Source organism: Hyperoodon ampullatus, assembly GCF_949752795.1.
Source record: "Hyperoodon ampullatus genome assembly, chromosome: 8".
NCBI lineage: Eukaryota > Metazoa > Chordata > Mammalia > Artiodactyla > Ziphiidae > Hyperoodon > Hyperoodon ampullatus.
Window position 1 is genome coordinate 92,543,133 of NC_136921.1, and position 24,506 is coordinate 92,567,638.

The 24,506-nt window shown below is 40.9% G+C and overlaps 1 protein-coding gene across 1 annotated transcript in view; it reads right to left on the reverse strand.

Moving 5' to 3' along the window:
- PDE11A (phosphodiesterase 11A) overlaps window positions 1-11,176 on the reverse strand; it is a gene marked incomplete at its 3' end in the record, with an annotated part of 451,285 nt that extends 440,109 nt beyond the window's left edge. The window contains exon 1 of the mRNA XM_079710707.1: window positions 10,262-11,176. Within this exon, the coding sequence (XP_079566833.1) occupies window positions 10,262-11,173 (912 nt within the window). The 5' untranslated portion in view covers window positions 11,174-11,176. The remainder of the gene's footprint in view (window positions 1-10,261) is intronic.
- Window positions 11,177-24,506: the final 13,330 nt, after the last annotated feature.

Sequence of the window (24,506 nt, forward strand, 5' to 3'; positions counted from 1 at the left end):
AAAGAAAAAAAATCTACAAAATATAAATGCTGGATAGGGTGTGGAGAAAAGGAACCCTCTTGCACTGTTGGTGGGAACGTAAATTGATACAGCCACTTTGGAGAACAGTATTAGTTCTAAAAATAGAACTATGATATGACCCAGCAATCCCACTACTGGGCATATACCCTGAGAAAAGCATAATTCAAAAAGAGTCATGTATCACAGTGTTCACTGCAGCACTATTATAGTAGCCAGGACATGGAAGCAACCTAAGTGTCCATCGACAGATGAATGGATAAAGAAGATGTGGCACATATATACAATGGAATATTACTCAGCCATAAAAAGAAACGAAATTGAGTTATTTGTAGTGAGGTGGATGGACACAGAGTCTGGCATACCAAGTGAAGTCAGAAAGAGAAAAACAAATACTGTATGCTAACACATATATATGGAATCTAAAAAAAAAAAAGGTTCTGATAAACCTAGGGGCAGGACAGGAATAAAGATGCAGACGTAGAGAATGGACTTGAGGACATGGGGAGGGGGACGGGTAAGCTGGGACAAAGTGAGAGAGCCACCTTACATTTCTTACTTTACCCTTTTAAATATGCTTTCCAATTATCTCATTAGAATCAAATGATTAGATCCTTACAAAATACCATATGGGCTAGACGTGTCTGAACATATCATCCTTATGTTATAGCTGAAAAAACTAAGGCAGAATTGAGAATAGAGTCCAAGGTTCCTGTTTACAAGTCTAGAACATGTTCTCTTACACTCTGATGTTGTTTACAGTTTAACAAAGCGATTAGTGATCTAAGATTTTAATTCCCAAACAAATGGGCTTAATCAGGCATTGCAGGGAAGAGGTTCCATAAACTAGACCAATGTCATTTCTTCCCTGTATGTGTCTTTGGCCCAGGTTACCTCCTATAGGGTTTCTTCTGGGAAATAGGATGCCAGGAATAAACAGAACTACTTGGAGAGAATAAGACAGTCAAATACCACTACAGCATTTCTGAACTTGTTTTCGATAGATTTCAATCACTATGCTCTACAGACAGATGAAATTTAGTGTTCAGTGAAGGCTATTGCTACCCGACTTGGGCTTCCTATACTTACATCCCTGGTGAGTAAACTAATATCCCTGGTGACTCTGGAGAGTCCCCATTTGTCTCTCCAGGTGCACTTGCCACCTTTCACTGCCCTGTTTTGTGCCAGAAGGCTGACTCCTATGACCTACTGCACCAGGGCTCCCGTTGCCCTCTTGGCCTCAAGCAAGGCTGGGTTCAACCAATGAGTGGCACTGGCAGGAGATAGAGGGTGTGAGGAGGGTAATGTTTCCCCGGCTCTCTCTCGTCCAGGTCATGGTTTGCCAGTGTCTGAGCTCCTCTCTCCCAGGGCCACAGCTCTGGCTCTCCCACAGCTGTAACTCTCTCAGAGCCTCTGAGAGAGAGGCTCTGGTAGTTGCACTCTCCTCTTCAGATCTAGGAGTGGCAGTTAATTTCTACATAGCAAGACTAGCTATACTGTTTACCCTTAAATACCTTATTATTTCTTCTGGGAGGTGGGCTGAGGAGGAGGTATAGCAAACAGCCAAATTTGTTGGCGATTACTATAAGGATCAGAGGGAAAAGAGATAGCTCTCACTTGGACATGCTCAATGCATATCTAATAACTACATCTTGGAAAGAGTAGGATATAAAGGCAACCATCTCAGAAGTTAAAATTTTTATGAGACCTTTTGAGAGTATATGAAACATAAGATATATAATCAAGAAACCTGAAAATTCAATGTTCCTGAATGGTTGGTCAATATAATAATAGGGCTTCATAAGCCCATTATAAATAAGTATAAGGTTGGTCAATATAATCTCCCATATCTGAAAATATTTTCAAAGAAAAAATCCTAACATCTTCAAGGCCTAATGCTGGAAGGGGTGTCTTACCTTCAAAGTTATACTGTATGAATGAAGTAGTCATGAGAAAACTAGAAATTTCAGTTAGCCGGAACAGTCATGCTTCATCCAATACTTTTGCCTAGAAGAAGCTGGCAGTGGGCTGTTGCTAGTTGTTACCATTTGGTCAGCGACAGCCTACATTCTCTATAATATGGTCTCCACATGAAATGGAGTAAAAGAAAAAAACAAACAGAAAAACAATGGAAGGGCTGAGGAGATGAGAGTCCAGCAATTAACATAAAGATCAATTAATGCAGGGCTTCCCTGGTGGCACAGTGGTTGAGAATCCACCTGCCAATGCAGGGGACGCAGGTTTGAGCCCTGGTCCAGGAAGATCCCACATGCTGCGGAGCAACTAAGCCCATGCACCACAACTACTGAGCCTGTGCTCTAGAGCCCGCGAGCCACAACTACTGAAGCCTGTGCGTCTAGAGCCCATGCTCCGCAACAAGAGAAGCCACCACAATGAGAAGCCTGCGCACCGCAACAAAGAGTAGTCCCCACTCGCCACAACTAGAGAAAGCCAGTGTGCAGCAACAAAGACCCAACGCAGCCAAAAATAAATAAATAAAATAAATTTTTAAAAGATCAATTAATGCAGAAAAGCAGTTCAGATAATTCACCAGTTATCTGGGCTTTATAAGTTCTATTTTTAAAAATTTATAAAATAAGGTCCAAATAATTAAAAGATGTGTTCATGAAATGAATTTCCTTGTTTAACTGTCTATATTAGCTGAATAATATTAGCTATATTGGCTGAATAGGCTGAAATTTCTGCTTAGAGGTGGTTGAACTGACCACATACGGAGGTATCAGTGGTAATTACTCAATTGAATAGAAAACCTTGCATTAAGCCCTATACTGCAGTGAAAAATGGGAAGTCATGACCTTGAGTTCACAGTCAAGTAGTCATTTATATACCCAAATACTTATAATATTAAGAAAATAGAAAGGAGCATATTTAAAGCATTACAGAAGTTCAAAAGAAGGAGAGATTATATCCAGTTTAGGTGGGATGTGGCAAGGATCACCAAGAGTTTCATGAAGATGGGCTTTAAGGGATGAGAGGATTTAAACTGGCAGAGAAAAGGAGAAAGCAAAGGCACAGACCTGAATGTACACCCAACAGTTAATGGTCAGCAGAGGTCACAACAAGAGTGGCCGGGCATGAAGGTTCTGCAATCCGAAGACCTCAGCTTGAACCGCAGCTCCCTCACTTACCAGCTGAGTGACTTTGAGCAAATTACTTAACCTGTCAAGTCTTAGTTTCTCCTTCCTTAAAATGGGGGTGGCAATAAGCTACCTATGGGGACTGTTGAGAGGATTAAAAGAGGCAATGCTTGCTGAAGAGCTAATGCCAGGCTCATAGTTAGTGCTCCATAAATAGAGTTATTGTTAATCAACAGTGGAGCTTCCATTTCCCTTCTATCATGTTTACATTTTTTAAAACTTGATACCCTAAAGAGGTATCTCAAAGGTTCCTCATTTTTTTCACTCAGGTGAAAAAGATCTTTTGAACTAAATTTGCAACAGCCTAAAGCTATGTTTTAGGAAAGGAAGCAGAATTTATCATTAATATGTGAAACCACTGTTCAGCCGCTGAAACAACCAATTAATAAGAAACTCTTGGAATTATAGAAAATACATATTTTTTTATGCCAGGAAAACATCTTTACTATTTTAATCCTAAAAATAAATAAATTTAGCCTGAATGCCTGTGAATGATCAGAAACCAAAGTTTCTCCTAAAATATTAGAAATCCAACCCACTCTTTTATGACTAAACTGTTTCTGTGATTCAAATTCCACTTTCCAAAAGAATGTGGTTAAATGCAAACTACCCTTAAAATAAGTGACTAAAGTAGCAAGTAGTGGACCTCAAGGATCTTGTTGACTTTCCATAAAACAACTCAAAGCTATTTCAGAGGGAAGCTTCATATGACTCTTCAACACTATACAAAACATGAAACACTAACTTCCAAATTAAGCCAGCCTTGTAAATAAATGGGTGACCCAAACCTCAGGAACCAAAATAAATTGGTCAGATTAGTAAACATTTAGATTATGGGCTGGGAAAAAATTAAGTTAACCTTAAATTACCTCCCCATGATTCTGTAGGAACTGTACTTTTCTATAATCTATCCTCATGTTCAAAGCAGCAAATGCAATTTGTCACTGTGTTTCTTATGATCATGTGTCTGTCAAGAAGAGGGGCTGAAACAGCAAATGTTTCCTGCTTCAAACACAAAATCGATTCAGGTTCTGGGCTAGTGAACATGGTTGTGGGCTTGAGGGAATTTTTAAAACACTATGTGCAAAGCTGAAATGAGATTTCATGAAACTCCTTTGTAATTCTTGTCTTGGAGTGGAAGCAACATCTGCCTTTTAAGCAAATCTCAGCAATTCAATCACAGGACTATAGACCCATGTCGGTCATCGCTGGCTTATCAGGGAATAAGCATATTCACCACTGAATCTTCTACATACATGAAATTAATCCCTTCTGAGACCAAACACTTTTAAATATATTTATTTCAATGGAAATCATTCTAAAATAAAGTAAAAAATGAAGTTCAGTGAAAATAAGTTATTAAATATCATTATATTAATATTTTATATATAATAGCAGTATAGTACAATGCATTCTTTTTTTAATATAAATTTATTTATTTTGGCTGCATTGGGTCTTCGTGTGCGGACTTCTCATTATGGAGCATGGGCTCCAGGCACACGGGCTCAGTAGTTGTGGCTCATGGCCTCCGGAGCACAGGCCCAGCAGTTGTGGCTCACGGGTCTAGTTGCTCTGCGGCATGTGGGATCCTCCCAGACCAGGGATCAAACCCGTGTCCCCTGCATTGGCAGGTGGACTCTTAACCACTGCACCACCAGGGAAGTCCCAGTGCAATGCATTCTTAAATATAACTTCCAGTATAATTTTTTGTTTGGTTTTTCATCTCTTCTCTTCAAGGAGAAGCAATCAGCTCTCCTTTCTTATATCATGAGAAGGCAGAGCAAGATCTGAATGAACAAAGATGGAGAAAGAGGAGTCCTGGCAGAAAGGATGAAAAACACAGAATAGAAAAGCATTATCCAGCCATTGAAAATGGCACGGAATTTAATTAGAATGGAGCTGAGGCCATGCGAAAGCAGTAGACACTAGGCTGGAATAAAATTGAACTTTTCCACCTAAGACTCACTATGACTCAGAATCAGGGCCGGCTTCTTCGGCATGTAACCAGTGCAGTTGCACAGGGGCTCCCTGCTTGAGGTTTAATGCTGTGCTGTGTGAAATTCTCAATAATTTTATTCTTGAACTTGTGCTTTGTAAACGAAGTCCAACAGAACAACAGTGTATGAGCCCAGAGCCTGGAGCCTTGGCTCACACTCAGTCTCCCCTCCCACTGCCTGCCCAGGACTGGTTCTTGGCCACGGATTCCTGCTGCCTGGTACCCTGGGGCCCGCCCAGCCTACCCCCTTGTCAGCCCTTCCCTGAGACCAGGAGCCACAAGCAGGTCAAAACTGTTGAGAGTGAGGCCCAACTGATCTGCCATTGCCCTCTGCTCCTGGCTGGGGCCTGGGTGGGAGTGGGGGGAGGGTCAGGCACATGCCCCATATACCATCATGAAGAGGAGCAAGGCTGTGGTCATCCCCACCCAGAGCTGGCAGCACTATGGCACATTCAGCAGGCAACTCAGCAAGGGCCTCTCACTCACACCCAATCCAGGTACTGAGAATTTCTCAGCATGGAGGTTGAAATCACTTGGGGGTCACACATCTGCTGTGGGTTGGAGCAGCAGACCCTTGGGAAGGGAAAATTGACTTCTCCACCTCCAGCCAGGCTCCTGCTTAATCATTTTTCACTGAGCTCCACAAATTATGTAGCTGGCTCTACTTAGAATCTCTATTCATCCAGCTTTGCTTCCTATTTTTAATGATGGCTTTACCCTTCTCCATATTTCTCAGGTGTAGAATCTCTGAGTCATCACTGACTTCCCTCCCTCCTTGCCCAAATTCACACCTGCAGGACAACCCCATCTGTCCTCTGCTGTCTATTCCTACTGTTCGTGCTTTAGTTCACTAGTTCATCTGGCTCCACCAGTCCATCATAATAGATTCCTAATTATTTTCACAGCTTTGAGCCTCCCCTTGTTCAATCCATTTAGCCACTGCCACCAGGTTACCCAAAACCCCACTCTGACCATGGTAAAAGGTTCTCAAGGGCTCCCTGTGGCTTACTGTTAGTGAAGCTCGAATTCTTTAGTCAGGCACTCAAGGTTCTTTCTTCTTTTGCCCCCATCCTATTTTTGCATTCCCATTCTATAGCATATGCAATACTTTGGCCAAATTAAACCACTCACTCTCCCCTATACATATTTTGGGTTGCTCATTATTGTGTTTCTGCTGAAGCCATTTTGCTGTACCTGGATGCCTTCCCCTACTCCACAGCTATCTCCAACAGTGAAACCTAACCCTCTTCCCAGCTTGACTGACACCTCCTCCAGGAAGTCTTCTATAATGATCCAAGTCACAATGTGACTCCATTTTCCTCTGTGACTAATGCCATTTAGTTTGTGTCATTTATTTATCAATTTATCAATAGTACAGCTTGACATTAGTTGTTTGTGAACAGTATAAAACCTTGTACTTGGAAGAACTTGGAAGTACCTAGAAGGCAAGAAGCATGTCCTCTTACTTTTGTACACCCATAGGGCCCTTACCCGGGGCTTAGGTATAATGGGCACTCAGTGTATAGTGTATGTTTGTTGGAAACAATGAATAAATGAATCTGTTGTGCAAATAGATCAGGTTTTCTGAAAGCCTGGCACACCTGTAACCCTTCTGCGTCATCCCCTTTCCTCCTCTCAGCTCACCTAACAAAACATCCTGGCTGCTTTTCAAACCAAAAGCCCATCAAACACCTGTATCATCATTATCAACCCTAACAAAAATATCATCTCACACTTTTTATTAATGTTTAAAGTTCTGTATTCTGAATGCTTAGAATAACCTCAAAGAGAACACCTGTTACTTGAGTGCTCTTATTTTCAACCTCTTGAGGGCTATTTTTTCATTACTATATTAAAGTGGGTTGTTTAATAACTTATAACAGGGAAAAAAGGTAGATTGCAGTCACTATGATACTGGATACATAGAATAAATTTTTTTTCACTTGTAATTCTTTATTCGTCCCCTAATTTCAAGTCTGATTTTTAGGACTAATTGAGGAAAGTGATGAAAAATAATGAAATAAACTGAGGAGTTTTTTTTGCTGTCAAAACTTTTATTCGACTTTAGTAGTTCATTAGTCTACTCTTGACTTCGGGATGCCATGTTTATTATAATTTTGTAAGTGTTTTCAATGCCTTTCTCTCACCCACATTCTGAACTTCTAAGAGGATCATCAATCTTATTTATCAAATAATTAAAATTTTAAACTCCATGTGATAAGTGCTTCAAAGTTCATCTCCTGAAGAAAAAAAAAGCACACTAGTTGATCCTGAGCAAGAAACACCTTAAAAATATAGCAGTTAAAGAATCAGGGAGGATGGTTATATTTTTACATGGAAACTTCAAGATGCTTATGTATACTATCAGAATTACAACAATATTATGATAAAAGAACATGCACTTGGAAGGTCATCAGTTTTCATTAAGAGAAATCTATAACAGCAGGAAATGGAGAGGAGAAGGGAAAACACTAGAACTTGGGAAGGATGCAACATTAATACAACTCTATAAAAAGTTTTATATTGCATGAGTTCTAAAAGGAACAAAATGTAGAACTTTTGATAGGATAGGATATGGTCAAGTATTATCAATCACATTTAGAGGAATCTTAAGCAGAAGGTGGAAGAGCAGCTATTTCTATATTCCTTGAATGTAAAGTTGGTTCTAAAATATTTAATTTAAGGGTGGAGTATTGCTTAGGGAAAAATAAGGCTGGTCAGGATGTGCTGAGTTCATATCTCAGCCCCAGATAATGAGAAAAAAAGTGGAAAATGAGATAAGGAGAAAGAAAAAGAATACTAGCAAACTAGATATCATCATGGTCATCATAAACTGTTACCATTTCCTGAATAATTGAAGTGTGCTAGGTACTGTTTTGGCGGCTTTAATGCAATATCTCATTTTATTTTCAAAACAATAATCTTTACCACAGAGGTGTTATTATTCCAATTTTGCATATGAGTAAATTGAGACTCAGAGATCAAGAAATTCTCCCAAGGTCACAGTAATGGTGACTGGTGTACCATAATAAAGAAAAAAAAGTAATTTTATTGAAGAAAAGTAGTGAAGTAAAAATGAAGAAAAACATACCAGGTTAAAAATACAGACATATATAGTAGAAGATAATGGAGAAAGAGAAACTTTCTAAGCAGATCAAAATGAAGACAAAGAGTGAACCAAGATCTTCAACTCTATAACACACTTCCCCTCCCTGCCTTTTGCCAGTCCTCCCAACAACCTAGCCTTTACAGCCATCATTACTACCCTGGGGGGATAAAAGAAGAACTCTCCATCCACAAAGTCAGCTCCCAAATATTAAAAGGCAACTTTCCTTTACCCTCTGTCTTCAGAGTAGAGTAGGGCCCTGAAGAAACATCAGCAGCTGAAAACCTGATTTTCTATGCCTGTGGTAACACCTCTAGCCGCAATTCTAGGAAGCAGGAAGACAAGTTAACTGCTGAGGAAGCTGAGAATTATGCTCTTGAAGACAAGGCAGCATATGAACAGTATTAAATAAAAGTTAGGAGCTGACAGAGGGGAATAAGAAACAAAAGCTATAGAAATGGAGAAAATCAGTTGGGGAAGAATAAGAAAAGTAAGGGCAATAAAGAGAAAAGACTGCAATTCTGGGCTATAACAAGCCATTCTACTAGGAAGGGATTTTTTTCAGCCCAAGCACACAATAAGGATGTGGAAATAATGAGAAAGAGAAGAATTTGTGATTGTTCAACTTTTTACAGAATCTTCAACATATCAATTATTAGATGCTTTTATTTCTTCCCATGGCTTTCTAGGTTTATACAGAAATAGACACTTATTAAAGATCACTCACTGCTTGCTTGTCCTAAACCTATCAAAGTCTTTAAGAAGGATATAATGAATAATGCATCTAATCAATAAAAAAGTAGTAAAAAATGGTATTTTGATAGGCATTCCTTAACATTAAAGTGTTATATTGATAGACATCTCACAAAAACATGAAACTTGGTTTCAGTACAAGCTCGTCAATTTTCTACATAATATTGCCAACTTTCAGATGAAATAGAGAAAATTTTACCTTTAGTGTCCTTCCCACAACTTTTGTTATTCTGAGCAACAGCAACAAACTCTAGAGAAACATGCAGCTTTATTAGACAACTGGAAGAAAAGCTCATCAAATGACTACAAAACTTTCATGATCAAGGATAAGAACTTTCCACTATTATGAACACCAAAGAAGTCCCATAGCAAGTGGCATCCAGTTTCATTATGCTCAGTGAATAGATACTGAAGAAATTAGAACAGACTGGCTTTCAGATCCTGGATCTAATAGCAAGTTCAAATCACTGTGAAAATAAAAGGCAGACGACAGCATGTTGGGTTTCCTTTTCCCCTGAAACTAGCATGTTCACCCTGCTCATTGCCTTTGCTAGAAAATTATCCATTTTTTGTTTGTTTCACAAACTAAAAACCTACTTGCTCAGTCCTGCCAAAAGCTGACTGCAGATAATGCTGGATTCAAGCCTAAATAACCCCTCAATTTGTCCAGCCTCTCTCAGCTCAACAACAGAAACAGTTAAAAGAGATGCTAAAAAGGCTCAGAGGCCCATTCTTCCCCTGACCTTCCTCCTCTTTTCCTCGTCTTCCTTACCTTGGAACTCATGATCTCTCCCCAATCTTGAATGAGAATGAAATGTATTACGGTTCCAAAATGACATCAGAGACACCAACATGCCCATTTTCTTCAGACTAACACAGGAATTCTGGAGTAGACATCTTTTTCTAGCACCTAACAAATGCATTCTAAAACCATACTGTGATATTCTTAAAGACAAGGTATCTTGACAGAGAAACACGAGGTATTATTGGGTACAAAACGTAGCCCCTGTGATATATGAATTTTCCACAAGCCACTGTGTGTTAGGAAAAGACCATTAGATCAAAGATAGTGTATTAACATTCTAACTAGTCTAAACTCAGAAGGAATTTAAATAGCAAAATTCATATTGTAAAGAGTCTACATTAATGTGTTCCTGGATGCCAAAGGGTAACAGAAGGCTTGGTTCCCAGACCAATGTGGCTCTGGAAGGGGACAATGCAAAGTCCTACCTGGTAGGCATCAGGAATGTTGACCGTCTCTCCATGCTCCCCGACATAGCCAATGATGCCTTTGCCCCAGGGGACCTGCACCTCATTTGAGTTTTCTGTGCAGCTGCAGGGCAGCAGTGGGGTTCCTGCATGCACGTCAAAGAATTTGGAGACCAAGCTCTTCTTGCCAGCAGCTGCCCCTTCCACCAGGAAGAGAGAGCAGCGGTCAGCGTCCACCATGAGGCAGACAAAGATGAGGATCTTGTAGCTCAGACTGGTAAGGTCAAGGTCATTGGAGATATCCTTGACCAGTTCCAGGAAGAACTGACGCTCATTATGCTTTTTGAGGTGGCACTTGTAGTCCATGGCGGTAGGGGGGTACTGAGGCACATTGACCCGCGATTCCAGCAGGGCACTGAGAATGTGGGCAGTGGTGGGGGGCAGGGAGCTGGCCTTCCGGAGAAGTGCCCTCCGCCGCACACTGCTCAGGGGCTCCTGGGCCCGGGAGGTCACTTGTTCATCATAGGTCCTGTTCACGTGGATGGCCTTGGAGCGGGCAAAACTCTTCCTTAGCTCTTTCTGAGAAGCTCTCCGCTGCAGGCTCCCATCGCTGCGGCTGCCACTGGCCCAGCTGGGATTCAGGGGAACCCCACTTGAGTCCCCACCACCCGGAGTGTGCTGGCTGCTAGCAGAGCCATTTGGCCCGGTGCCATCACCAACACTGCTGCTACCCCTGCCACCGCCGTGAGCCACGCCGCTTGTGCCAGCCAGTGTGGGCCTTGAGCCTAGAGCCCTCTGACTCTGACTGTGTCTCTGCAGCCACTTCTCCACCATCTCCTGCTTCCCCTTCCGCATCAAGTAATCTTCAAACAACTCTGGGTGCCTGTCCAGGAAAGTTTCCACCTCCCCGAAGTCCAGGCGGGAGGCTGTCATGGTCCCAGACACAGCTTTCTCTGCCTCTCTACACTTGGACCAAATGTTTCCCTGCCCCAGCCGTCTAGCCGGCCCTGCACATGACACCCCACCAGTATTCCCAGCTCCGGGCCAAGAGATTCTGCGGAGCAGTGGAATCCTAAGGGGCTGGGAAGCGCCCCTCCGTTCGGGCTCAGCGGCTGGCACGAACCCCACCCCCGGTCCTTCCACTTCTGCGCCGCACAGGTGTCCCCACAGAGCTGCTGCCGCTCGTTCTGAAAACCCCGAGCTACCGCTGCTCTTGCTCTGGCTGCCGCCACCGCCGCCGCCGCCACCGCAGTCGCTGTAACAGGATGAGTGGACCACTGTGAAAGGGAGGTAGGGCAGGACACGCCCCTGAGTGAGGCACGGATCCCAGAGAGAGGAGAGAGGTAGGAGGAGGGAGACGCGAGCGCCAGACCAGCCGAAGTCCGCGGCCAGGATGCCAGGCGGTTCCTGGAAGAGTCTCTGGATTGCCGGCCGGAATCGGCGCCTGGGAACACGGCCGACTCCTGATCGGAACACGATTAGAGGGGGAGACGCACTTTGTTCCTTCCCCCTCCTTCCTTCCTTACCTCCCCAGCCCTCCCTATTCCCCGCCCCTTAATCCTCCAGCGTTTCACAGAGGCCCCGCGGGAGCCCAGGTACCAGGAAGTGTTTGTGTTGTGCATGGATCAGACCCAGAAGCTGACTCCGAGGAAATAAGGATGCTGAGAGACAGGGGTATTATTTTCCTGGGATGTGACTGTGGATTCTTGGCTCCTAGGATTCCTGGGACTGCCCACTAATACTGCCCAGCTCCTTGTGGGCGTTCAGTAAATAGTAACAAAACTAGATTTATGGAAATTACTAAATGAAGTTCCCCATCTGAGCAATTCATGGCTTGAACCAAATTCATGGTCCTGGAGTTGGGGACGGGAGGGTGGTACATGGAAGGAGGGTGTAAAACACAGGTCCTTGGATTAGGGGCCCTGCCTAGCAGATGCACATAATAAAGTGGACCTGAGGGCCTCAGGGCTTCCTTCCAAGCCAGTCCTGCATACGGGGTGGTTACTCCTCTTTTTCATGAATGACTTGCCATCTCTTTCTTTCTTCACTCAGTCTGGCTTCCTTTACTTTCAATATCTTAGGGTTGTGGGTAAAGATTCTCCTCTGTGGGAGCTTTTCTTTCCCCAGCCCTAGGGATGCTCCAGATCTGGCTAGTCTCAGCTAGTTAGGCTAAGAATAACCAGGTTTCCCTTAGGCCTTTTCCAACTTAGTGGCTAAGCTTAGGTGATTTGCCAGGAAAGAGAAGCAGGCTGATCACACTTTCTTGAAGCCCAAGGGTCTCCTCTTTTGTGAGAAACAAAAGCAGATGGAGAACCATCCAGTTCCCTGGGACAGCAGGACAATCTAGAAGTGCTCTTACAGAACGCCAGTGACGGGACTTCCCTGGTGGCGCAGTGGTTAAGAATCCACCTGCCAATGAAGGGGACACAGGTTCGGTCAGGGATCAAGATCCCACATGCCGCGGAGCAACTAAGCCCGTGCACCACAACTACTGAGGCTGCACTCTAGAGCCAGTGAGCCACAACTACTGAGCCTGCATGCCACAACTACTGAAGCCCACGTGCCTAGAGCCCGTGCTCCACAACAAGACACCGCAACGAGAAGCCCGCACACCGCAACGAAGAGTAGCCCCACTCACCGCAACTAGAGAAAGCCTGCGCGCAGCAACAAAGACCCAGTGCAGCCAAAAATAAACAAATTGATTAATTTAAATAAATAAATAAACTGCATTTACAAAAAAAAAAAAAAAAAGAATGCCAGTGACGAGGGTAATAGCAAAGCTGCAGAGGCAGGTAGCGAGTTTTATGGGGCTTCCATGTGTCAGGACACACAGGTGACTTATGCAGTAAGTAAAGCTTACTCCAGACGATGTCCTCACCAAGGTGTATTGAACACTTGCTATGTGTTGATCACTTTAAATTAACATGTTAATTTAATCCTCACAACAGATTTATGAGGTAGGGACTCTTATTATCCTGTTTTAAAGATAGGAAACTCTGAGAAGCTGAGTAACCTACCCAGCGCACACAGTGAGCTGGTGCCAGAGCTGGGATATGAGTCCACTGAGACTGGCCCCAGAGTGAGGTACATGCTCAGCCACATCACTGGATTGTCTCCCACCTGTGTCAGTTGAGTCCTAGCTCTACCGGGATTTGGGCCAGTAACAGAGATGCAGGGACTGGGGCATAATGTTCTCTAAACACTCCTTTGACAGCAGCAGGAGGAGCAGAGAGGGAGAAGAGAGGCACTTGTTTGAAAATTCCAAATCTCCCAGCTTAGTAGTGTGATTAAGGGCATGGTCTTGGCACTGGCAATGCAACTGTGAACAAAAGATTGTGCCTTCACGGAGCTTACAGTGTGGTGGGGAGACAGCTAGTAAACAAATAAAGTAAATAGAGTTGACCCTTGAACAACAGGGGTTTGAACTGCAGGTCCCCTAATACATGGATATTTTTCAGCAGCAAATACTACAGAACTACACGATCTGGGGTTGGTTGAATCCATGAATGCAAAACCACTGATACAGAGAGCCAACTATAAGTTGGCTATAGGCAGATTTTCAACTTCTCAGGGGTCGGCACCCCTAACTCCTACTTTGTTCAAGGGTCAACTGTACACAGAATAAGAGAATGTCAGTGATAAGTGCTATGAAGAAAAACAAAACTTGGCAAAGTGTTAAATAAAGTGATGAGGTGGTAGAAAGGCCTTTCTGAGGAGGGAATACCTGAGCAGAGATCTGGTAGAAATGAGGGAATGAGCTATGTTAATATCTGTGGAAAAGAGTGTAACAGTTAGAGGAAATGTGCTGAAGTTGTGAGATGTAATGTGTTTGGAGTACTTAAGAAACAGTAGGGAGACCAGCTAGGAGACAATGAACCAAGCATAGAATATTGGTAGTTTGGAGCTACAGGCTGCTAAGGAGATGAGTTGTGATCAAGAATTAAATGAGAAAAAACAGCTTAGCACAGTGCCTGGTACACATAAAGTGCTCAATAAATGTTCCCTGTTGTATTACTTATTATCATTATTATTATCCTAAAGTAATAGTGTGTGGCCACATCTCTGGTAACTTGGGTGACCCATCAGTAAAGATGGTCAGAGCGGTATGCTGGAGCTGGCTTATAGGGGCTCACAAGAGCCTGTTTTAGCATCTCTTTCCAACTCCATGTTCAGTGACATCACGTAGCTTGCAATCAACCATGATGGGGGTATTTACACCGAGGAAATCAACACATGCTATGAAGAAGGACTTTTTTTTCCCAGATTGCTAGTTGTCAAACATCTACCAGAATTCAGAGGAAACAATTCTACTGCCCACCAGTTGATGAATGGATAAATAAAATGTGGTGTAGCCATATAGTAGAATAAATTTAGATGTAACAAAAATGAATGAAGTACTAATACTGCTACAACTTGAATGAAGCTTGAAATCAGTGTGCAAAGTGAACGAAGCCACTCACAAAGGACCACATACTGTACAATTTCATTTATATGAAATGTCCAGCATAGGCAAATCCATAGATTAGTGGTTGCCAGAAGATGAGGGCAAGAGGAGATGTACGAAAGTTTGGTGGGGGAGGGGTAACCACTAATGGGTATAAGGCCTTGGCGGGGTGGGTAATTAAATGTTTTAAAATTGAATGTGGTGATGGTTGCACAATTCTGTGAATATACTAAAAACAGTTAATTGTACATACTAAATGGGTGAATTGTATGGCATGTGAATTATATCTCATTAAAGCTGTTATAGAAAAAAAACAAACGCCATTTACCAGCACACGACTGGTCAGAATAGAGCAGCACTGCTGTGCAAGGAGGCAAGAAAAGCAATGAGCATTCTCAAGGAAGGGAGAGAAGCAGACCACCCCTGGGTTGCCTGGAAACAGGGCTTAATAAATAGACATTTCCTTAATTCCATCTTCCATGTATTCATTACATAAGCAGATGTTTCACATGAATTATGTTCCAGGCTCTAGGAACAAAGGAAGACCAAGACAAAACCTCTGCCTTTGATTGAGAATCTCACAGTCTACAGTGCCAAGAGGAGCTGGAGTAGAATACTGGGAAGGGTAGGAGAAGGAATTGAGCATTTGTGGCTTGGTTTTGAATTGGCTATAGCCTTACTCCCTGCTTGGCTCATGAGGCCACTGAAGAAGTCAACTGTTGAGGAAGAAAATGAAAAGGTGACAGAGGGCACAATTAAGATGCTCCAGAGGGCTGTGATGGAGGGCTGCATGATAAGATGTGTGGCGATCTGGCACCAGCTGCCATTTCATCTTCATTCTCCATTTGTAGAATGGTATAGCTATTAGTCATGGTTCCAGCAGGAAGAGCACACTCAAAGTAATTCTAAGAGGGTTAATTTACAAAGGAACTAATTACACAGGTAAACCACAGGGATAGTGAAGGAACTTGGGACTCACAGCAGCAGAGAAGTCACCACCCCTAGACCTGATGAGAGCAGGAAGGGAACAGTTACCAGGACCCAGAAGAAAAGAGACTTGTGAGTGACTACTGCCTTCAGAGAAGCAGTGACAACCTGTCAAAGGACATGGACAGCTCAAGCTGACCTCAAAGGGTGGGATATCAGGATTAAATACCTTGATTTCATTTTTCTCCCTCCCTCATATCCTGACCAGACCTAGCTAGAAGCTAGAGGTTAGGAGCTTGTTGATGGAATCCATATGTCATCCCTCCTGGGCAGAGAGTAGGATAGGACAAGTGATTTGTGTAAGATCTGCAGGGGCAAATGGAAAATAATTGGCCCAAAATGGAAACTTGAAGAAGTCCCCTTAGGAAATAATGGATGCTATAACTCCAGAGAATTTTCTGTGTAATTCTGCCCACTTCTGCTCCCTGCTAATTCCACCAAAACTGTCTATAATACACCCTACAACTACATTTGCAGCCAACAAAACCCTCTATGGCACTCACCCTGAAAAGATACAATATTGTGAAGATAGTCAGCTCAAGTAAGAAACTCTGCAGACTCCCTCCCTATCTACACTTCCCCCTTTCCACCAAGTTGTAAATATTGACCAAGTAGCCTCTCATTGGAGAAGATAAAGGGGCCCTCCTATTTGTAGTTTTCAAGAATAACTAGTTTTCAAGAATAATGATCCAAGTATTCATTACTTCATCACTGCCATTGTCAATTAAAATTTATTGAGCAACCATAAAAAGCACTGGGTTACTTGCAAGGTAACTTCTGTTATTCCAAAGAAGACCTATTAAATTTTAGTACTGGATGAAACCTTAGAGATCATCTAATACTTCACTTTCATTTCACATATGTGTAAATTGAGATCCAGAGCAGACACCTAACTCCTCCAAAGTCACCTGCCAAGCACAACCTCTGATCTGCTCCTGGTTCCATCCTACCCATACATCCCAGAACTCGATACCAACCTCTTGAAGCCAATGAAATTCTGTTGCCTAAGCCTGTCTCACAATCATTCCATCTCCTGAAACAGACTTCCATTATGTGGCCAGATACATCATCAGATATGCTGATCCAATTTTCAAAATGAAACATTCACTTCAAAATTAATTAAAATTGGCATAGTATTCTTTTAGGAAATAGGAGTCTACAGGATCAAACAGAAGATGGGTTATTCCCATTCCAAAAAGATGAAAACTTCCACAGAGATGTTTACCTTTATAGAAATTTCATTATCAGAATTGGTCACAGTCTATACCAAATCCAAAACCTGAGGTGCTGTGTTACTCAGGGTTCTCCAGAGGACGCAGAACCGATAGGATTATATACAGAGAGAGAAAAGAGAGATGCAGATGGAGACGGAGATAGAGACAGAGATAGAGATAGATTTCTTAGGAGGAACTGGCTCACGTGATTATGGAGGATGAGAAGTCCCATGACCTGCTGTCTGCAGCAGGAAATCCAGGAAAGCCAGTAGTGTAATTCAGTCTGAGTTTGAAGGCCTGAGAGCAAGAGGAGCAAATGATATACATCCCAGTCTGAGGGCAGGAGAAGATGAGATGTCCCAGCTCAAGCAGTCAGGCAGGGGGAAAAGGGTGAATTCCTTCTTCCTCCACCTTTTGTTCTATTCAGGCCTTCAATGGACTGGATGATGCCCACCCACATTGGGAAGAGCTGAGTCCACCAATTCAAATGTTAGTTTCATCCAGAAATATTCTCACAGACACACCCAGAAACAATGTTCAATCTGGGTACTCTATGGCCTACTCAATTTATCACATAAAATTAACCACTACAGGTACCTTACCTGGTTTTAAATTTTGTAAGCACCTTTTTTTTCGCATTCTGTTTGTGTACAATCTCTACATGTGCCTATTTAAATTGTCACTCCCTATCCCAGTAGTGATTTCACCTTAATCCAGTGACATTTTGTAACCCATAGTAACTCACAAGAGAATGGTAAATATATAAAGTAACTGTGTGGATTAATATACACCAGGAGGGATAAATTAGATTAGCACTGTCCAGCTGGGCATTTGGGATTGAAGTCTGTTTCTTTAACTGCAGAAGAAGAAACTATGCATGTAAATTCCGAAGCACGCATTTACACGCTACCTGGACAAGCATAGCTGTGTTACAAAGTATAACTGACTTAATTCCTAGTATCACTAATCAAATTAACAGGTTGCCCTCAGTAGCTCTTATACTCTTAGCAATAGTCATGTACAACAAATTACAATGGTATACTTTTTGTTTAAAATATTTTAATGTTAAATCTTCTTTTTTACTCCATTTCAATTGTCTTTTTTCCCTCCCCTCACTATTACCATTTTTAGCTATTTCTCCCCAAATTATCTTTGAACAAAATATAGCTCTCATACTTAACTTACAAGGGCCTCAGCTTCCTTAGATTTAGTGCTCCCAATACTGTGCTATCCCATATGGTATCCACTAGCCACATGTGGCTAACTAAATTTAAATGTTAATTAATTAAAATTAAATAAAATTATAAATTCAGTTCTTTGGAAACTACTCACACTGCAAGTGCCCAATAGCCATGTGCGGCTAATGGCTACCATATTGGACTGTGTATATCTTAGAAAGTTCTATTTGGGAATGCTGTTCTAAGATCACCTGCAGCCGTAAGATTCAGTGTTTATTCACCAGTGTCATTCAATGGCCTCCCAACTGTCAAATATAATGTCCATTTTAATCCTCATCCTAGTTTTATGATAGTGCTCTGTTCGTGAAACTTTTTCTCAACAGCACCATTTCCTGATTCTGTATTACTTGAATGGATTTTAATTACATTCTCTCAAAACAATGAGTAACCATCATTTCTCAGTTTATCTCACTAGTTTTTCTACCTCCTGTGGCCTTCCTTAATTGTTGCAATTACTCATTTAAGGTCCATTCCCATGACTGCATCTCCTGTTTTCATACTCCCCAATCCATATATCGTGTTCCAAGGTGATTCCATTTTCTACCAACAGATGCTATCTTATTTAACTGGGCTGCCATAATGAAATACCATAGACTAGGTGTCTTAAACAACAGAAATGTACTTCTCACAGTTCTGGAGGCCAAAAGTCTGAGGTCAGGTCAGGTACTAGCATGGCTGTGTTCTAGTGAGAGCTCTCTTCTTGGCTTGCAGATGGCTGCCTTCTCACTGTGCCCTCACATGGCAGAGAGAAAGAGAAAGCTCTCTGATGTCCCTTCTTATTAAGGCACTAATCTCTTCAATCCAGGGCCTCACCCTCAAGACCTCACCTAACCTTAACTATCTCCCAAAGGTCCCATTTCCAAGTACCATCACATCAGAGGTGAGGGCTTAAACATATGAATTTTGCAGGGACACAAACATTTAGTCCATAACACATGCATAACAAACCACCTCAAAATTTAGTTGCTTAAAACTAAGGGGTATTTTTTGGTTTTTTTGCTTATCACAGTTGTGTGGGTTGACCAGTGGTTCTTCTGTGCCACTTGGTATTAGCAGGAATCGCTCCTATGGCTGCATTTAGCTGGCCGCTGGAATGCACTGGAACCTCCAAGAAGGCCTCTTACACACATCCAGGACCTCAGTGCTGGGGTTACTCATTTCTCCTCCAGGAGGCCTCTTGCCACAGAGGCTTCCAGTTTTCTCGCTGTCTCATCCTCTAGTTCTTCTTCATATGGCTTCTCTCTCCAGAAGGACAACCTGTCCTTCCTTACAGTGTGGCATCTGGGTTCCAAAGGGGAGTGTTTCAAGAAGATAAGCCCAATGTGCAAGAGCTTACCAAGCTTGCATCATACTTAATAACCCATTGGCCAAAGCCAATCATATAGCCAAACTAACTGCAGAGGAAGGACAAGGATGTGAATCCTTACAGCTGTGGTTCACTGGTAGCCACCAATTTGACAGTCAACCACACAAGCTCTCCCTTGAATCCCCAACCCACATTTACAATTGCTATGAGAAATTTGCTCCTAAATATCTCACAGACACCTCAAATTTATCACCTCCAACATCACTCTCGCTCCTCCACACCTTAGGCCATTCAATTCTATATATTTTACTTTAGAAATTTCTCTTTGAAACCAGATTCTCTCCTCCAAACCCACATGCCTTAATTCAAGCCTTCATTAACTGTCCAGTTCTCTACTGAACAGTATTGTCTTCCACATAACAAGTGTAATAATGGCACAGCCTTACTTATAAACTTTTTTAAAAAATAAACTCTTTATTTATAGACATAAGTCCTTGTCAAAGACATGTAGTGGGTTGAATGGCAGCCTTCCAAAAGACATGTCCTCCCAGAACCTGTGAACGTGACCTTATTTAGAAAGAGGGTCTTTGCAGATGTAATTAAGTTAAGGATCTCAAGGTTAAGAGCATCCTGGACTTAGGCCTAAATCCAGTGGCAGTTTTCCTTATAAGATACAGAACAGAAAACAGAGATACATAGAAGAGAAGGCAATGTGAAGACAGAAACAGAGATTGGAGTGATACATCTACAGGCCAAGGAACATCAAGGATTGCTGGCAGCCACCACAAGCTAGGAGAGAGGTGAGAGGTGGATTCTCCCTCAGAGCCTCCAAATAAATAAATAAATAAATAAACCTTTCCCAACACCTTGACTTTGGAGCTCCGGCTTTCAGCACTGTCAGAGAATAATTTCTACTGCTTTAAGCCACCAAGTTTGGGGTAATTTGTTATAACAACCCTGGGAAACAAATATAAGATCCTTCATCGTTGTATCTCTCTATCTTCCATCTCTGTTCTCATCTTCTGCTACTCCCTACCACACAGTCTACAAGCATGCAGATGACTTCTCTCTTCCTGGCTTCCTCCTGAAAAGCCCTTCTCCCCTGTCCTGCCTCTCTAACTTCTCTGTTCCATTTAGACCCACTTGAAATGTCACATCCTACATGAAGTTTTACCTGTTTCCATAGTAAGAAGCAGTGTTCTATCCTCCTGTGTGATCTGTCCTCCTGCTTCCATATACTTTGGTCAGATATCTGCTATAAATTATTTAATACTTGGTATTTATTTAACCCAACATGATACATTTAATTCTCCATTTAAAAAATTTTACATCAAAGAACATTTTATTATTCTTTTATTTATCTCTTCTTTTTTCAATTAAAAAATTGAAACCACTCTGAGCAACAAGCCCACTCGCATTCATAATTGTATTAAAGAAAAGTAAGTACCTAGAAGGTAAATTTAAAAAATTTTTAAGATATCTAGGTGAACAATAATGACCCATGAAGATACAGAAAAATATGTTTCATATCATGCTATAAATGTTTTATATATTCTCTTTTCTTCTTCTTAAAATCAATAGAGTATTTTATCTCAGAAGAAAAATCAGCAATAATCAAATTATCTTGCTGAAGAATGATATGCAGATAAAATTAACTGATTGGCTTTTAACAGTCTCAAAATATTTTCTCTATATTTGGAGACTCAAACTTAGTAGAATACACACAAATTTAATATTTTTTAAATTCCTTGAATCTTTATAAAGGTAACTTTGCTAAAACTATCTTAAACAATCAAATGTTGAGTTAGACGCTGAGAATATAAAATAGTCAAAGGATCATCCCTTTCCTCAAAGAACATAATTTATCGTCTAGCTAGGGAGATATTTACATTAAACTACAGCTAACAATACAAGCTACCATTGATGGAGTAGGACAGACAAGGAAATCTATAACAGAAATCAGACGTATTCTTAAATGCCGTATGATATTGTTTATATCTAATAATAATCCATAATTAGTATTAATATTGAAAGTGTAGGCCCACTAATACCAGAACAAAAGGAGGAAAAAACTGGAGGAAAATTCAACTATAGATGGTTCAGTTTTCATTTAGGGAATTAACACATAAGAAGAAGGATAGAAATAAATATTAAATACTGAGGCCCTTCTGCTTAATTGCCATGCCTTCATTCACTAAATCAAAAGTAATTAATCATTCCAGTTATTGCTTTATATGTATTATAGGAAAAACACTGTAAGAAGAGAATAAGGATGCCTTATCACTTAAAAGACAGTCTCCATTTGTCTCATCTGTTATTTACAGTTTGATTCAAAGATGAAATATTACTCCCAAGAGTAACTTTAACAGCAACTAATATCAAAAAGCAAACATGTCAACTCTTAATTATTTTTTATCTTTCGAGTGATTATGATAAATGAGAACAAGGCCAATCTATAAGTTTCAAATAAACATTTTTGACAACATACCACATGCTCTCCATAAAACATTCATAATGTTTTAATGTTAGAATTTACCTTCCCCCAAATAAATATATCAAAATTAAAACAATTTGAACTTTGAGACACTATGAACCTGTTGCCAAATTAATCTTCCTAATATGGGATATAATGTGAAATAGCAGCTAACATAATTAGTTACCGTTCCAGAAACTCTAATCACATCATTGTTATGTGCTGTAAGAACAGATAATGAGTGTAGCCTTGTGCATTATGCAAACAGTCAATCCAAGATAGAACCTGATGCTGGATATTTCCCCCGAAATTTAGCCTCTGAAAGATTTTCTCACTGTGTATATTTTTTTTTTCAGCACAAAACCTGCTTCTTAATGAGAATCTTGTAAGTGTAAGAAATTTCTTTACCAGTTATTTTACCACCAAGAAATAGAACAATTTAAATGTCTTACCAGATATCAACATAATAAATATAGTAAAGAAAAAAACAAAAAAATTGGCCAAATTATTAAATTCATGCCATAATACAATAATAAGATAAAGAATGTGGTTAATTTCAGTTTCATATCCAAATACTCTTTCGAGCAAAGTAAAATGTGTCATTTTCAGCCTGGCTGCCTTTTCTTGCACTCTTTCATCCATCTGTTCAATTGGGCTTCTCCAAACTTTCCCTATTAAATGAACTTTATCCTCCAAAGATATTCTGACAATGACCTTGGAGGGAGTTTAAAGCATTTTGTTTGTTTGTTTGTTTGTCTGTGGTAGTGACTTCATTGTATTGCTTCTAACCCGGTCTTTTTTTCTGAAATTGCAAACTTGTGTCTTAAATATGTACTTTGTAGGCTGGCTTTTCTCCTTTAGCAGATTCCCTAGTGAAGTGGGAGTGGTGCTATCTATCATCATCATGGTCACAGTGAAGGCCATTGTGGGGAGCACAAGGCAATCTCTGTCACTGCCCTTAATGACTTTAGGTTGGTCAGAATTTCCATTTAACATATTTTCATTAGTTTCAAGCTAGGTATGGTAGGGCAACTTACTTAACTTCTCTATGCTTCAGGTTCTACGTCTATAAAATGTGAATCATTTCCCTAACAGGACTGTCTGGAGGATGAAATGAGTTCATACGTGTATAGCACTTAGAACAGTATTTGGCAAATAGTAAGCTCTCAGTAAATGTTAGCTATTCTATTATTGTTATTGTTATCACTATTTTAACCACCAATCCATATTCCTTAAGGAAATACAATTTTTGTTTTTGTTTTTTTTTTTGCGGTACGCGGGCCTCTCCCATTGCGGAGCACGGGCTCCAGACGCGCAGGCCATGGCTCACGGGCCCAGCCGCTCTGCAGCATGTGGGATCTTCCCGGACCGGGGCACGAACCCGTGTCCCCTGCATCGGCAGGCGGACTCTCAACCACTGCGCCACCAGGGAAGCCCAGAATTCACAGATTTTACTTTTACATTGGCAACAAAATTTTAGTGACTTTTGTGCTATCTTTTTTCCTTTTTATTGACAGGATAATATATACTTGTAAAAATTTAAATATAACAAGATTATATAAAGGAAAAATAAGTCTTCCATCCCTGTTCCCTAGAAACACACTTATCAGTACAGTATGTATCAACAGACAAATAGCTATATAGATACCTTTATATATACATATTTTTGTATGTGCACAGAAAAAAACTATATATAAATTGAACCATTCTGTAACATTGATCAGAAATTTACTTTCTTTACTCAACAGTGTATTAAAGACATTCTTCCACATCAGAACAAATAAAACCTTTCAAAAGAATAAAAGTTCAAAAAAGGTTTTTATCAAGTAAAATTAACACTCCAAGAAGACCATGTTTATCCTATCCAGAATTATAAGAGAAGTGACTGTCTCTTCTAAATCAGAATTTAACTTCCAATGATAAATTATATTGAGTAGTTTACCAAAGTTCTCAGATATAACAGAATAGAATCTTCTAGTCCTAGCTACCAAAGGTAGCTAATTTTTCATGCTTCAAGTAAAACTGCACAGTAATTTGATCATTAGTGTATAGTTAATCTAAAGTTGGAATTTTCAAAGGCTTTGGTTTTTTTTTCCTCACATATCAGAACTGGAGAAGTAGTAGGACAGTGGGGATAATAAGAGCAAAGCTGATGGTTTCACAAGCCAGAATGCAGATATGAGCAAGTCTGAAATGGGAGTAGGCAGCTGCAAGCAAGTAGAGAAACGAGAAACAAGAACGCAGCAGTTGACAGCAAAGGAAATCATCAACAAAATGGAAACAATCTACAGAATGAAAGAAAGTATCTCCAAATCATCTACCTGATAAGGGGTTAATATCCAAAAGAAGAACTCATACAATGCAACAATTAAAAAATGGGCAGAGGAGTATTCAGGAACATTCAGACATTTTTCCAAAGAAGACATACAGCTGGCCAACAGATACATGAAAAGGTGCTCATCATCACTAGTCATGAAGGCAATGCAACTCAACACCATAATGAGATTATTAACTCATACCTGCTAGAATGGCTATTATCAAAAAGAAGTACAAGAAATAAGTGTTGGCGAGGATGCAGAGAAAAGGGAACCCTGTGTACTGTTG